The following is a 14,246-nucleotide window of genomic DNA, read 5'->3' on the forward strand; positions in this document are numbered from 1 at the left end:
ATTATTTGAAGATGAACAATGTAGGGTTATAATATATCACCTAAATATCTATACATAAATTTGGAAGGTATGATAGAAAATGATCATGGATGTAAGCAATGTAGCACAATGTAGCACAATAATATATTGTGCTAGAAATACATTTATAATAAACCTGAATATACTTTAGTTAAACGTTGAAGTGTGTGTCGGGAGAATGAAATAACTTGAAATACTGGAGAATAACTGACCAATATTTATAATATATTTTTGCAAGTTCATGTTTTCAATTTCATATATCAGAACTTCTGATTACTGAGTTTTGTTTTTCAGATTATTTTAAACTCAATGCACAAATATCAGCCAAGGTTACATATAGTCAAAGCAGATGAAAACAATGCATTTGGATCCAAAAACACAGCTTTCTGTACTCATGTATTTTCAGAGACAGCATTTATATCTGTGACCTCTTATCAGAATCACAAGGTAAGTCATGGCGGCCATTCTGAATATTAAATCATCTGTTAACATTCATTTATTATGACTTCTTGCCCACTTTGATTTTTCTGCATTATTGTAACTTTACGCAATAGTAATACTCACAATGCCATATATATATACTACACTACAATTTCTTTACAATTATCAGTCACAATTCACAAAGGAGAACATTTAAAAATAAACTATTCATTTAGGTAACTCTAACAAGTGCTTATTATAGTAAGTAAAACACGTTTATGTTATAGACAGACCTCAAATATTATGTGTTTTCTAAACTCCACAATTATCCCATGCAATATTAAATTGAAATATTTCACAAATAGTACCCTCCGGGATATTGCTTAATGAATCAGCTAACTCATAAACCTTGAGATGTCATTCAAACAGAACAGCAAATCTAATAATGATGAGAAAATCTTGCCCATAAATCTAAGGTGAAAACTTATTAGAGCACGTGTATTTGCTGAGACGTTATGAACACAGTGGCCATAAAACTTAGTGGTTTACAGCTGTATCAAATAACAGAGATGTGTGCACTACCACAAAATACACTGCTACATAACCATACATGTTCCACACACATATATTCTATTCATTGTTAGGCTGATGGCATAGAATTTAACATTATGGTTTTCTTAACAAAAACAAGTTCAGTATATCCCAGATCAGCTTTTACTTGAATGAGGATTGCTGTCTACATACCAAAAGCAGTGGTCAGATAGTTCTGGTCAGAGATGATTTTTACCTTGATTTCCAACCTCAGATGGGAACCTGGAATCTGAGCAATCCAAGTTTGATATGACATAACTATATCTTTGATAGTAAGATGGCAGATTGGCAGAGCAAAACCATACCTGAAAATTCAGGAAGGCATAAAAGAAAAAAAAACAGCTTGCAGAATCACATTGTCAAGTTTTGGCGATCCGATTATTAATACTTACAATTGGGGTCAGTTAGGAAGCTGTATTTCTATAGCCCTAAAAAAGCCAGAATTTAACACAGTGACCCCCTTCATAAAATTCAACAGGATTTACCCATAAATTCAGATTTACTGAATTTTGAACAAAATTCACCAAACCATTTGTGAATGGCACTTAATCAGATTCTTTCATCATTTACAACACAAAATGGTTCCCTACCTCTTTTTTTAGTACTGAGTAGCAGAAATCAGGGGAGCTTTACAGGAGAATATTCATCTACAGATTTTGGACAGGAGAGGATTAAAGAGATATTTCAATTTTACCTAAAATGTAAAAAATGACTGTCATTCCACATTGTTGATCCACAAAGGTTTTACCAGTTTTACCTTTAGTTAGGAAAGGCACTGCTAAGCAAATCAGGGTCCAGTACCATGCTTTATTCAGTGTGAAATTGCTTGGTTTTATATCCCTTTATACACAAATAACACCATTCTTAGTTTGCCCCAATTATGAAAGTGTCTGTATAATTTACTGTATCAGCTAAAGAATTGCTACTTAATAGAAAATGCCATAGGCCACATTGAGGATCAATGGCGCTTTTTTTAAACAGCATTTTGCATCTGTTGACCATTTAAGTAACTAAGGTTACTTAATTTAAAAAATAATTTTGAATTCAGTTATTTGATCTCTAGTTTAAACATTAAGAAGCCTGGTCATTAAAAAATAAAATATGTCTCCAGTTTAGGACATTTGGGTGGTATAAAAGTGTTCCCTTGAGTTTAGTTTTACTAGAAGATCATCACCTACATTTACTGTATCTACTGCATGCCTATTGTTATCATAAATCATAAGGACTTGTTTTACTTTGACATATTAAATATTAAGGTTTTGTCTACATTTCTGCAGAGATTGCACAGATCTTTATAAATATTATTATATTGTATTTTATAGATTACCCAGTTAAAAATTGAAAATAATCCCTTTGCCAAAGGCTTTAGAGGAAGTGATGACAGTGACCTCCGTGTGGCACGTCTGCAAAGGTAAAAATAAATATATATATTTATATTAGTTGGTCTTGATATTGTCCAGATATAAATGAAAGTCAACTGTATATCTAAAATTCATATCATGAAATCATGAATTTTGTTTGATTTTTAAAATACATTCAAAAGCATCTCTGAAAGTATCAAAAAGAAGAAATATTTTTCTTTTGTACAAGTGAATGCTAAAATGCATTTTGTGGCTAGGTGATATGTATAAGATGAGAACACTGTGCATTTTTATTATAGGACTTTATTCATTTATTGCATTTGTCAACTCAAAAAAATAAATGGAAATTTGATCAATCACAAATATACCTGGCATAGCTGAGTGGGCAATATAGAATGAACATTCTTGTACACCTACTGTATGTGTTTTAAACCATCTCTTTGCCAGCCCCAAAATCCATTTTCAAAGAAATTTTATTTTATTATCAACATTTTTCAAAGAATTTTATCCTCCTTGCTAAAATAAACTTAGCCTAAAGATTTTTCTATGCTATACTGATTATGGCAGTGGCAAGACAGTGAAAAAACTCTACCGTATAGTTAGAGCAAGCAATAGTTTATTATAACATTAGGTATGCATTTATAGTTTTGAAACAATCCAGCTTGGCTGCTAAAATTCCTACTTCAGCCTGAGTATCCTGGTTCTACAAAAGAAGTATTGTTTCTAAATTTTAATTTTCCTAGTTGCTTGCTTTGTGGGGAATGTATATTTTAGTGGTATGATATTATGGTATGGTGTTTGTATACATATTTGTTGTACACTGTTTGCATTGTGTATGCACTTCGCAAAGTGAATGTTAGAAAATAGAAAGTGGGCATGTTTACTATAAATACTCAAATGTGCTAGAAAAAATAGTAATTACCCTTTCACATTGTTGGGTATTAGGTAAACTGATGAGTATCCTTTTTACTAACATTTGCTTTTCTTAATGAACAACCTTTACTCCATAGCAAAATATATCTGTCTGTATTAGGAGAAGCTAAGCCACAGACGGACTAACTGGTATATTGCTATCATACACTCCTCAAAACGAAAGCGCAGAATTCCCATCTGCACATCTGAACTATTCTATAATTCAAGTAATCTTTTTCTCCCTACAGCAAAGAATATCCTGTGATCTCAAAAAGCATCATGAGACAGCGATTGGTATCAAGTCATCCAGGGCAACTGCCTAGTAAATCAGATCTGAATGCACTACATGGTAGCCATCAAGGCCTTCAGCATTACCAGTATGAGAATGGGGCACACATACAGTTTACTGCATCTGATGCTCAGGATCTGCCACTTAACACCTTCACAGCACAAAGGGATTCTGGGTTATTCTATCACTGTTTAAAAAGAAGAGGTACTGTTAAACTACATTAGATTAACTGTTTGACTACTATTTTGGAAAAATGTCCTTAATTTCAAAATGCATGTTTTTTTAATTGCATGGGAGTTATCAATGGTAAAGTGGTCATAATAGTGTTTTTTTTATATATATTTATTCTAAGTTTTTAACTTTTCTATTTTTGGTTTTTTTAACTTAACTTCTAAAAGCACATTGTAAATCATAATGAAGGATAATAATCTGAATAGACTTGTCCTAGCAAAAAAACACATGCAAATTTCAGAAAGTGTAACCACTTTCATTTAGTTTTTGATTGATAAAATGATCAAATTTAAATTGTTGGTAGTGCATTGCATGATTTAGGTGATTTTGTCTCATCCACAAATATTGCCAGTACAATTTTCACTCCAGTGTAGGTCATTTGTTTACTGGAATCTAGGAAACAATTCTAAGCGAGAACTCATTTACAGCCATGGGAGGAATAGCTAACTATTACTGAAGACATTGGGCCTGATTTAATAAAGCTCTCCAAGGCTGGAATAGAATACCTAAGTCATTTACTATTTGTTAGCAAATGTTTTTAATCCTGGACCAGATCAATTCCAGGTTCACTGATGAAAGTGTATCCTCTCCAGCCTTGGAGAGCTTTAATAAATCAGACCCATTGCATCAAAATATCAGTATGTCCAGAGATTAAGGCAGCTAAAGCTATTTTCAAACCTTGGCATTTGCTGTAAAAATTGAATGCATTGATTAGTGAGGCGATCTATTATATTACAGGACAAATAGAAAGACTTAGGAGGTAAGTTTGAAAGCCAAGCTTAACTTTTATAGTGAAAGATAAGGTTTATCTTTGAATTCAAGTTTATTTTTAAATGCCATAGACATTAGATGAACATCTGACCTGTTAATTTGCTAAATATTCTTTGAGCACCTTGGAATTTCCCCAGATACCCTCTTGGGTGACTTATCTTGCGGCAAGTTCACACATACCCCTAAGTTGCACAGTTTTGTACTGCTCCCTGCCGCTGCCACCTTGCCAAAAGCTCCAACACATGCATCCCTGAATGCAGCAGCTGGCAGCAGTACTAATACCACTCACTGCCACCCATAACAATTCCCTATGGGACTATCGCAAAGTGCCAACAGGTCCTGGCATGAGGAAGTGGTAAACGCACTGCAACCTCACTGCCAATGTGAAGTCAGCCTTCAAAGGACATATTGATCAACTGGGCTGATTGATATTGTTTTCCCACCAGAAAATTCTGGCACCAAAAGTGTCTGTTAGTGTTTCCCTTCCCTTCGTCAATTATACTTAAATATGCACACAAATATTTTAGCTGTTGAATGTAAAGGTAAAGACTTACATATTTGAAGTGCTGTTTTATATTATTTTCATTGTCAAGATACGTTTTGTGTATGCAAATCTCTAGCATGAAAATAATTTTAACCTAGAAGTAGAAAGATTACAGCTGTACTATGCTTACATTTTGCCTCCTGCCCCCTTTCCACTAATAAGGTGTATCATTAAGATGCTGCAACAACAAGCTAAAAAGAAAAGAAGGAAAATAAAGAATATAAAGGGCTGTAATAGGTTTACTTCAGAGTAAACTAACAACCATAATCTGTTTAGTTACAGGTTACATCAAATACTATTTGCCTTATAATAAATGAACTTGCTAGTGCTTATTTATGGCTGTTAGTGCTATGAATATCCTACCAGAAATGAATAAGTGGTCTGTTATAGAATCATCAGAGCAAGCAAGACACCACAGGATTTATTAGAGAAAATATTCATCACTTTTAACTGGCCTCACAATTAATGGCAGTGGAAAGTCTACACTGCTGTCTACAGTAAAGATAAACTGTGATTTCAGCTTATCTGTGTAATTCATTATCATGGCCCACTATCAGTCATGCTTAGTCCAGCCACCTATTTTAAATAATATAATGCGAGTGAACATTTGTTTTAGATAACAGAGGAACATTTTTTTCTTCTTTTTTTAACAATCTAACTCCCCTGGATCTTAGTAAGATTTGTACTTTATACTAAATAAACAACCACTATAGACAGTAAAATAGATTACAATTATTTTTGCTATTATGTGAAAATAATCAACAGGTTTGACAATACAGTAATACAGGTAGTCCCCAGGTTAATTCGGGACATCCAACATATGGACGACTAGATTGGAACAGGGCTTCCCTGCTACCTTGTGTGCAGGATGGAGGCCTGGAGGGGGGAGGGGGCGGTTTGCATCCCTTGCAGAAGAAACCTTTTGCTAAACACAGCTGAGACTGAGCTCTTCCGCAAGCTCTTGTAACTCTTTAATGACCAAGACAAACTCTGCAGTTCTTTCTTTTTGCATATCAAAGCACAGTTTTCTCCAGAAGTTAATGAATGTCTAGGCTCCATAAAGATTTTTTTTTGCGTTGTTTGTGATTAGCTCACAGTGAGCATTTTATACAGTAACTGACACCATGCTGCCTAATAATATATTGAGACAAACATCTGTCCTAATTGCATTTATTAAAATAATGTACCTGTTCCGACTTACATACAAATTCAACTTAAGAACAAACCTACAGTTCCTATCTCGTATGTAACCTAGGGACTACCTGTATTATCAATCAGTTGTAAAGTATAAAACAAATTCGATTAAATAATCAGGTGTGACTTTTATAGGTGACAGATTTTGACAGTCACTTTTTTAGTCACTTCAGTTCTTCACACTTCTTAGTAAACGCAATGGAGGATGGTATTAATGTAAAATGTGTGAGTGCTTATATACCATACAAGAGAACTGTTACAAAAACTTGAAGCTCTAAAGAATCATTGCAGCTATGTTTAATTTCAGTTGAGGCTAAATTCTTACACAATTTTTTAGAAATTAAATCTTTCCCTAACTTCCCTATTTTGAATTGTTTAGAAATTAACGTATTACCTAGCAATAACAAAAGAAAGCAACAGAATAGCTACTGCAGTGAATAGGACAGTTTTGATAAATGCCACCCATTGTGCAAGAAGTGTCACTTCAATTTTGGTAAAATTTTAAACAGAACTATATCAAATGTAAAAATACAAAATAAAAGCAATTAGCAGTTACTCTTACATTGTCAATTTTAAAAAATCCTGTTTACGTTTAAAAGAATTTGGAACACAATAACTTTGAAAATTGAACTCTATTTTGGATTTGCCTTTCATCAAACACGTGATTGTTTGATGAAGCAGTACAATAATCCACCAATATTATGTTGATCAATTGTACTGTGTCATAGCCTTCCAAAAGAATCAGGAGGTTTCATGGCATGCATTGAGCACTTCTCTAAATTCTTAGTTCTTTCTTTTACAGAGGGTGCACGCCACCTTGAGCTTCCTTGCAAGAGATCTTACCTAGATCCCTCTTCTTCTATGACAGACGATCACTACTTTCGATCTCCTCCACCGTATGACCAACAGATGTTGAGCCCACCTTATCGCAACGATGTGACACCCAGAGAAGCATGTATGTACTCTACTTCAGGACCAGAAATTGGCGGAGTATCAGGTGTTGATGATTTGCCACCCCCACCCCCACCGTTAAGCTGTAATATGTGGACTTCTGTTGCACCCTACACAAGTTATAGTGTCCAAACGATGGAAACTGTACCATACCAGCCTTTTCCAACTCACTTTTCTACCACCACCATGATGCCTCGCCTTCCAACAATTGCAAGCCAAGGGTCGCAGCCTCCAAGTGAATCTCACTTTAGTGTCTACAATCAACTTTCACAGTCTCAGGTACGGGAGAGAGTTCCCACTTCATCTTTCCCTAGAGAGAGAGTTCACCCTTCTCTGTGTGAAAGAAAACCTCCATCCCCTCACATAAACACAGCCAATGAGTTTTTATATTCTCAAAGCTTTTCTTTATCTAGAGAATCATCCCTACAGTATCATTCAGGCATGGGGACTGTGGAAAACTGGACCGATGGATGACTGCAGCTGCAACAGACTGAATACTCAAATTCAAGTCAATGTTCTATTGACCAAGACAATCTAATCTATGTTGTGTTGACACCTGTGAGTATCCTGCACTTAAGCAAATTCTTCCTCCATGATCTAAAAGGAATACTATACAGGGTAAAATTATCCACCCAGATGGCTTGTGTCTACCATGTCTGCAACATTGAGTTTATCTAAACAGGTGCCATAGCAGATATTTGTAGAATTAAGAAAAAAAGATAATATGATGGGATCACTAAAATGTTTGCATGCTGAATAGCTATTTATACCTATACATAAGTGTATATATATAAAAGTATAAATATATATCTATCAAAAATGAGGCCATGTTTCAAATGAAGCTTTGCTTTTACAGATGATATGCTTAATAAAATTGTGAATGTTACCAGGGTTTTTCAAGACATCTATTTAAGATTTTTTTTTTATGTTGATGTAGAAAAAAACGTTAAGTAAAAAGTAGAGATGGCAAATGGAAGTGAAGGAAATAGCATTTATATATCAGACAATATTCTATACCATCTATAAGAAATCCAGCTTCATCCAAACAGATTGGAAATGTCATTTTTTAGATATATCATAGACATTTTGCTTATATTAAATAAATGGGGAAAACACATATTTCGATGATGCAGCAGCTCCAGTTGCTTTCATTACTTTTTATCAAAGCTATAAATTATGTCTGGAGCTGATGTGAAGGTCCAAATTTTAGGACTATATTCTTCAGTTTTAAATCCATAAATCTTTTCTTCAGGAAAAGCAGGCACACTTTCAGACATATTCTAGAATTTTTTGTTTCTTTACTGGTCATTTTTTTTCTCTGGAATAGTGAAAAACATTAAAATGATGTTGTGATTTAATTATAAGTGTTTGTGTAATGGTTGTCTTATTTATTGGAATTCCAACCTTAAAAGAAGAGCGACTGAAAAGGGTAAGATTATCAGTATATATTTAAAAGAGGATAAAATATATCAATGTTTGTATTGTCTTTAAAGCAACATTGTTCTACTTACTCATGCCTTTTTACCACCAAGTTAAAAATGTATAATTTAAATATAGGGTAAATCTACTGGTACCTACTGGTGATGAAACCTCGGTGAAAGCTATGGTGCAATCAATCTGGTCAGCTGGAAGGGAGATTCCCAACTCCATTTCCCATGGGGATATAAAGCATAGAGGAGTAGAGGGAGTTTTGCTAATTAGTATAACGTAAGATGCCAAGGTTCTTCCTGAATACACTTATGTTTAAACTGAGAGGGATAGTTAAAAGATGCGGTGGGTACGAAGGCTGGATAAAAAACAGTAAGATAAAGATAAGAAAAGCTCAGATAGGCTTGGGAGAAAGGCCAGAAGGACACAATACCAGGGAGAAGCGGCGAGGGATATAGAGAGAGCTGTGGTTTGGGCTGATATGCATGGGGAATTCTCATAGTAGGGACGATGGTGGGATGTTTTGCCAAGTGATGAGAATACTCCCTAGGGTGCCCAAGGAAGGCCAGGTAAAATGGACCTTAGTAAAATAGGACTCTAAAGTGGTCCACTGCTTGCATTTACTGTGATAACACTGGTCCACCAAACACATCAAATGGCCAACCCATGATACAAGAGCGCATCTGGCAAACCAAACCCTCTTCTGGCTTTGGGCAAAGTAAGACGTCTCATTCACTACATTTACAGAAATACATAGGTAAGGCAGTGCAGTGGACTACTTTAAACTAAAGGAAGACCCATAATTTCATTTTATTGGTAACAGTTTCTAACATATGGGGATCTTCCAACATTGCTATAAATAGCAATAAACCATCACAACATAACAACAAAACACTGGATTGGGAAGTATGCCAACATCAGTTAATGTCTGAACACAAAAGATCTGTAGATAGAAACAAACTATCCTATATAATATATTGTAGCGAAGGGATGTAAGGGTTCTCATCTATAGTAATATGTTATATTGTAAGTTTGTATATTGGAGTAACCTCAAACACAAAATATTTGATGTTGACAGTTCCTGAACTACATAGAACTGCCTCCTGTGGAATAGGAAACTGTAAATGATAATTACAATATTTAACTGTGTGTAAATAATAGACATGCAATCTTGAACTCAGATAACAAAGGAGCTAAACTGTACTTATATAACTCATGTGATCCACTACTACAAATGTATATTACATCTCACTGCATCTACATACATCAGATTTATAAAGCCTATTAGAATCATTATCAGCTGTGTATACAATATAGCACCACAATGGGACAAATCAGACTAAATAGAATTAGAATCTATTTCCAAATAAATTAGTTTGCATATATAGGATATAGGAGATAAATGTCAAAGCTATATAAACACAAGAAAGTAAATTTAGCACCTGATTTATTAAGGACTCTCCAAGACTAGAAAAGATAGACTATCATTGGAGAACCTGGGTAATCCTCAATTTATATATTATTATTTGGCAAAATTCTTCAATTCTGGACCAGATCCATTCCAGGTTTGCTACATAACTTAGGTTTACCCATGATGGTCTATCTTCCCCAGTCTTGGAGAGCTTAGGCCTATAATTGCAGCATAGCCTACTGTCTGCAGCTAAAACTGCTCTTCTCTGCAGTTACAACCTTTATTAACAGATTCGTTTGTAGCTAAACAACCATCTGCAGCATTTTTTTTAATGCTGGGCCACTTTGTAATAGAGTGAAACAACAAAGGAAAACACTGAGATGCACAAAACAACAGCTATAAAGATCAGCTAGAAAGTGTAAACACTTACTTCTGGAAATAGGAAAAAATGCAACATTTTTTTTGTTGCCAGAACCAACCCTGTTAGGTCTAAAACACACATCCAGGTACATGTGTCGTAAAAATATAGGGGAAATCTACTTGCTGTAGGTAAAATCTTTTTTTTGTGGATAACAAGGATTTAAACTACACTCTACTGGAGTCTTTTTTATTGTTCCAAAAAGGTTCTCGCCAACAAGGTCTTAACCCTATGGATTTCTATGATTAACCCATTGAGAACGGTAACTCACATCTGTAAATCACATATTTAAGTAAATAATAAAACCAGAACCTTGTGTTTGCTTATTGTGGGAGAAGACGGATCCCTGAAGCTGGTCTGGGCACCTATGGCCGGAAAGCAAGTAAAGCCCCCACTGGGATCACACACACCAAATGTGTTTTATTTGGTTGTTTTTTTGACAGCTTTCTTTTATCTTGTCCTAACAGGAACAATGAACTTAATATTGCTAACTGAAAAAAAAAGTTTTGCCATTGGACAGGAGAAACCAGGAAGCCAGCAATGAAAAACCTAAGCTGTGATGCCTAGGAGAAATATTAGCTGCAACTACTATGGACCATTTAGTTATCTGAAGAACAATGTAGTTCATAATAGTTGGGTAGGTTGGAATCTACAGATGTGCATGTAAAAATAGATAGATCCATGTATCAAGGGGTGTAACATCAGAATATTCTTCACTGATCAAAAGATGATTTTTGCAAAAGGGTAATCTCTTAGCACTTGTGTTGGACTTTTTAGTATGTTTTCGGTGGATCATGTCACTTTCCAAAGCTTTTGTTTGCCATGGCAGCTGAAAGCATTCCTCACTTCAGTTTAAATGTGGTGGCTTGAAACCTCATCCTCTGGAGCAGGAACCTCTGTACCCTGAAAAGAAAAATGTTTATTTTATAAGAGCTGGCTATGTACAGGTTTACCTACTTTAATATGAATTGACCTTTGTGGAGATATGCAGCAAATAACTCATCTTTGGCACCACCCCTCTTCTCTAATGACCCTTTTTGTTGCCTTATTGCGAGCCACTATATCACCATTATCTAGGACTCAATTTATAAAACAGGGAATGTTTGAGGGAATGTTAGATTCCCTGTTGTATAAATAGAGCCCCTAGAATTATATGCATCTTTATATTTACATTACAAAGGAACCACAACCATCAGAAGTAACAGTGGTTTGAATTTTAATACCCTCTTTTACTTTGCCTAATCCCTCTTTAAGGTCTCATTCATCATCAAATTACCAGTGTTAGTGGTTTTCATTCAGCTCATACCACACAGCTGTCTAAATGGTAACAACATTTGTAAATGATCAGCTGCTCCACAAATGTCTTTATTAACATATTTTTATTTTACCAGGCTGCACAAAATTAATTAGCAAAGTAGTGCACATTACAGACTGCATGACTTGGAGAAAATGTTCAAAATGTAGTTACCAAGTAGTACCAAGACCTAATTTTTGTGGAACACATTGCATTGCTTAGACTTTTAGAAAAATAGACAGAATAATAGTTTTCCTTGTTAATTGAAAGTTATTTGTTCTTTTTTATACGTTCATATACTAGTAGTTTAAAATGGACTGAAAGATCTTTTGGACAATCTTCAGAAGAAAAAAAATCCATCTGATGGTCTTTTACTAAAATCTGGATGCATTTCTAAACACATTAGAGACTGTTGATCCAGGGAATATCCAATTACCATATATCAGGAAGGATGTAAAGGTAATCCCTGAGTTAAGGACATTCGACATAGGGACGACTCCTAGATACGAAGGGGGCTTTCCTGCTTGCTCGTGTGCAGGATGGAGGCTTGATGGGGGTGAGGGGGGGGGCGGTTTACATGACTTGCAGAGGAAATCTTTTGCTAAACACAACAGAGGTTGTGAGTAAACTTAAGGACTGAGCTCTTCTGCAGCCTCTTGTAACTTTTTAATGACCAAGACAAACTCTGCAGTTGTTTCTTTTTGTATATCAAAGTACAGCTTGCCCCAGAAGTTAATGAATGTCTAGGCTTCATAAATTTTTTTTTTTGCTTTGTTTGTGATTAACTCACAGTGAGGATTTTATACAGTAACTGACACCAGGCTGCCTAATAATATGTTGTGACAAACATCTGTCCTAATTGCATTTATTAAAATGATGTACCTGTTCCGACTTACATACAAATTCAATTTAAGAACAAACCTACAGTCCCTATCTCGTTTGTAACCTGTTACAAACAACTGTTACTTCTGATGGTTGTGGTTCCTTTGTAATGTAAATATAAAGATGCATATAATTCTAGGGGCTTTATTTATACAACAGGGAATCTAACATTCCCTCAACATAGGGACTACCTGTACTCCCTATGTTGGAGCAAATCAGACCATGTTTTTTAGGAGGGGTTTCTTGCCTTCCTCTGGTTCAGCTGTAAGAAAGTCTTCTGTGCATGCAGGTTTTCAATATTTACTCTTTTGTATTGGTTAACCTTGATGTACTTGTGTCTCTTTTCACCATGATGGATGATATTCTGCCCTTCTGATTGTTTGGGTGGAGATGGGGTGAACCACAGGACCACAGATTAAAAATACACTGACAGATGGGAGCTCTTGATAAAACTTGATTAATCATTTGTTCACACAACACAACTTGTGTGCCTTAAATCAAGGACCAAAGTAAAAAAAATGGTTGCCTTCAATAGGTTACCTGTTAAACTCAGTTTGGAATCCTGGGCAAAAATTACTATTTTGTTAGATCTGTGATTGGATCAGATATGAAAAATCCACTAGGGTGTAAGAGTGTAAAAAGTATAATAAGAAAGTTATTTTCCATTTTATGAGGACAGTACTAATGTAAAGTTGCTTCCCATTATTTTAGGGACACTTTGACATACATTTAAATATGACCCATCACATGATCTAATTATAAGGGCTTTATAAAGGTTGGGTCTTTTAGTGTACTGCACGTTTTGTTTATTTAGTCCAGTGAGAAAGGCTTTATAAAATTAAACAAGGTGCATAATAAAATCAGTGTTAAGGTTTAAAGATCTGGGTAATAGGATTGGTATGTAAAGTAATAATCCTAAAGTGGCAATAACTGTCAAAGAAATTATTTGACATGTTGACACTGGTGGGCAATGTCAGCTGTTGAAACAGAGCAGTTCGCAATTTTGACGCCAGGACTAACAAATGCAGTGATTAAATCTTCTAATATCCTTGGGCTGTACACATTTCCTAGAACTAAATATAAGTTGAACTTTTAGTAGAGCTAAAAAAGAAGTCATTTAAGGTGCTTATTTCACTGAGTTTGCATAAACCCTAATTAAAAAAAAAATCCCTAATTGGTTCATGCAAACCTAAACTAAACTTTCCTTCACTTGATCTTATCTTTGCCATGTTCTACATACCTAAAAATTTTTTACTAGTGCCCTGTCATTTTACCTTGCCAAACAGGTCTTCAGAGTGTGTTGTCACTACTTTATGAGGTAACTGCATTGCATAGCTCATGGATCTGGTGTTTTTTCTAACTCTAAAGGTTTACTTTTTTCTAAGACTCTCTGGTGTAAATTTGCTGTAACCCAATAATGCGCCAATATTACTGTCAAATGAGCTTTGTTAAAAAAAAGTTTGGTCATTATCTTCTAAAAACAGCTCAAGTGCAAACAATTGTTATGTGTAAAAATGTCTTTGTTATGGGG

At 34.9% G+C, this 14,246-nt stretch overlaps 1 protein-coding gene across 3 annotated transcripts in view; it reads left to right on the forward strand.

Moving 5' to 3' along the window:
- The window catches only part of TBX4 (T-box transcription factor 4), an 82,876-nt gene extending 74,230 nt beyond the window's left edge, over nt 1-8,646 (forward strand). For 2 of the 3 annotated variants that reach the window (XM_072417182.1, XM_072417174.1), the window contains exons 6-9: nt 313-465; nt 2,352-2,440; nt 3,551-3,795; nt 7,134-8,646. In XM_072417182.1, coding sequence (XP_072273283.1) covers nt 313-465; nt 2,352-2,440; nt 3,551-3,795; nt 7,134-7,756 — 1,110 coding nt within the window. In that variant the 3' untranslated portion in view covers nt 7,757-8,646. The remainder of the gene's footprint in view (nt 1-312; nt 466-2,351; nt 2,441-3,550; nt 3,796-7,133) is intronic. The other variant, XM_072417190.1, reaches the window with a different exon arrangement.
- Nucleotides 8,647-14,246: the final 5,600 nt, after the last annotated feature.

This window comes from Pyxicephalus adspersus, chromosome 1, assembly GCF_032062135.1.
Source record: "Pyxicephalus adspersus chromosome 1, UCB_Pads_2.0, whole genome shotgun sequence".
NCBI lineage: Eukaryota > Metazoa > Chordata > Amphibia > Anura > Pyxicephalidae > Pyxicephalus > Pyxicephalus adspersus.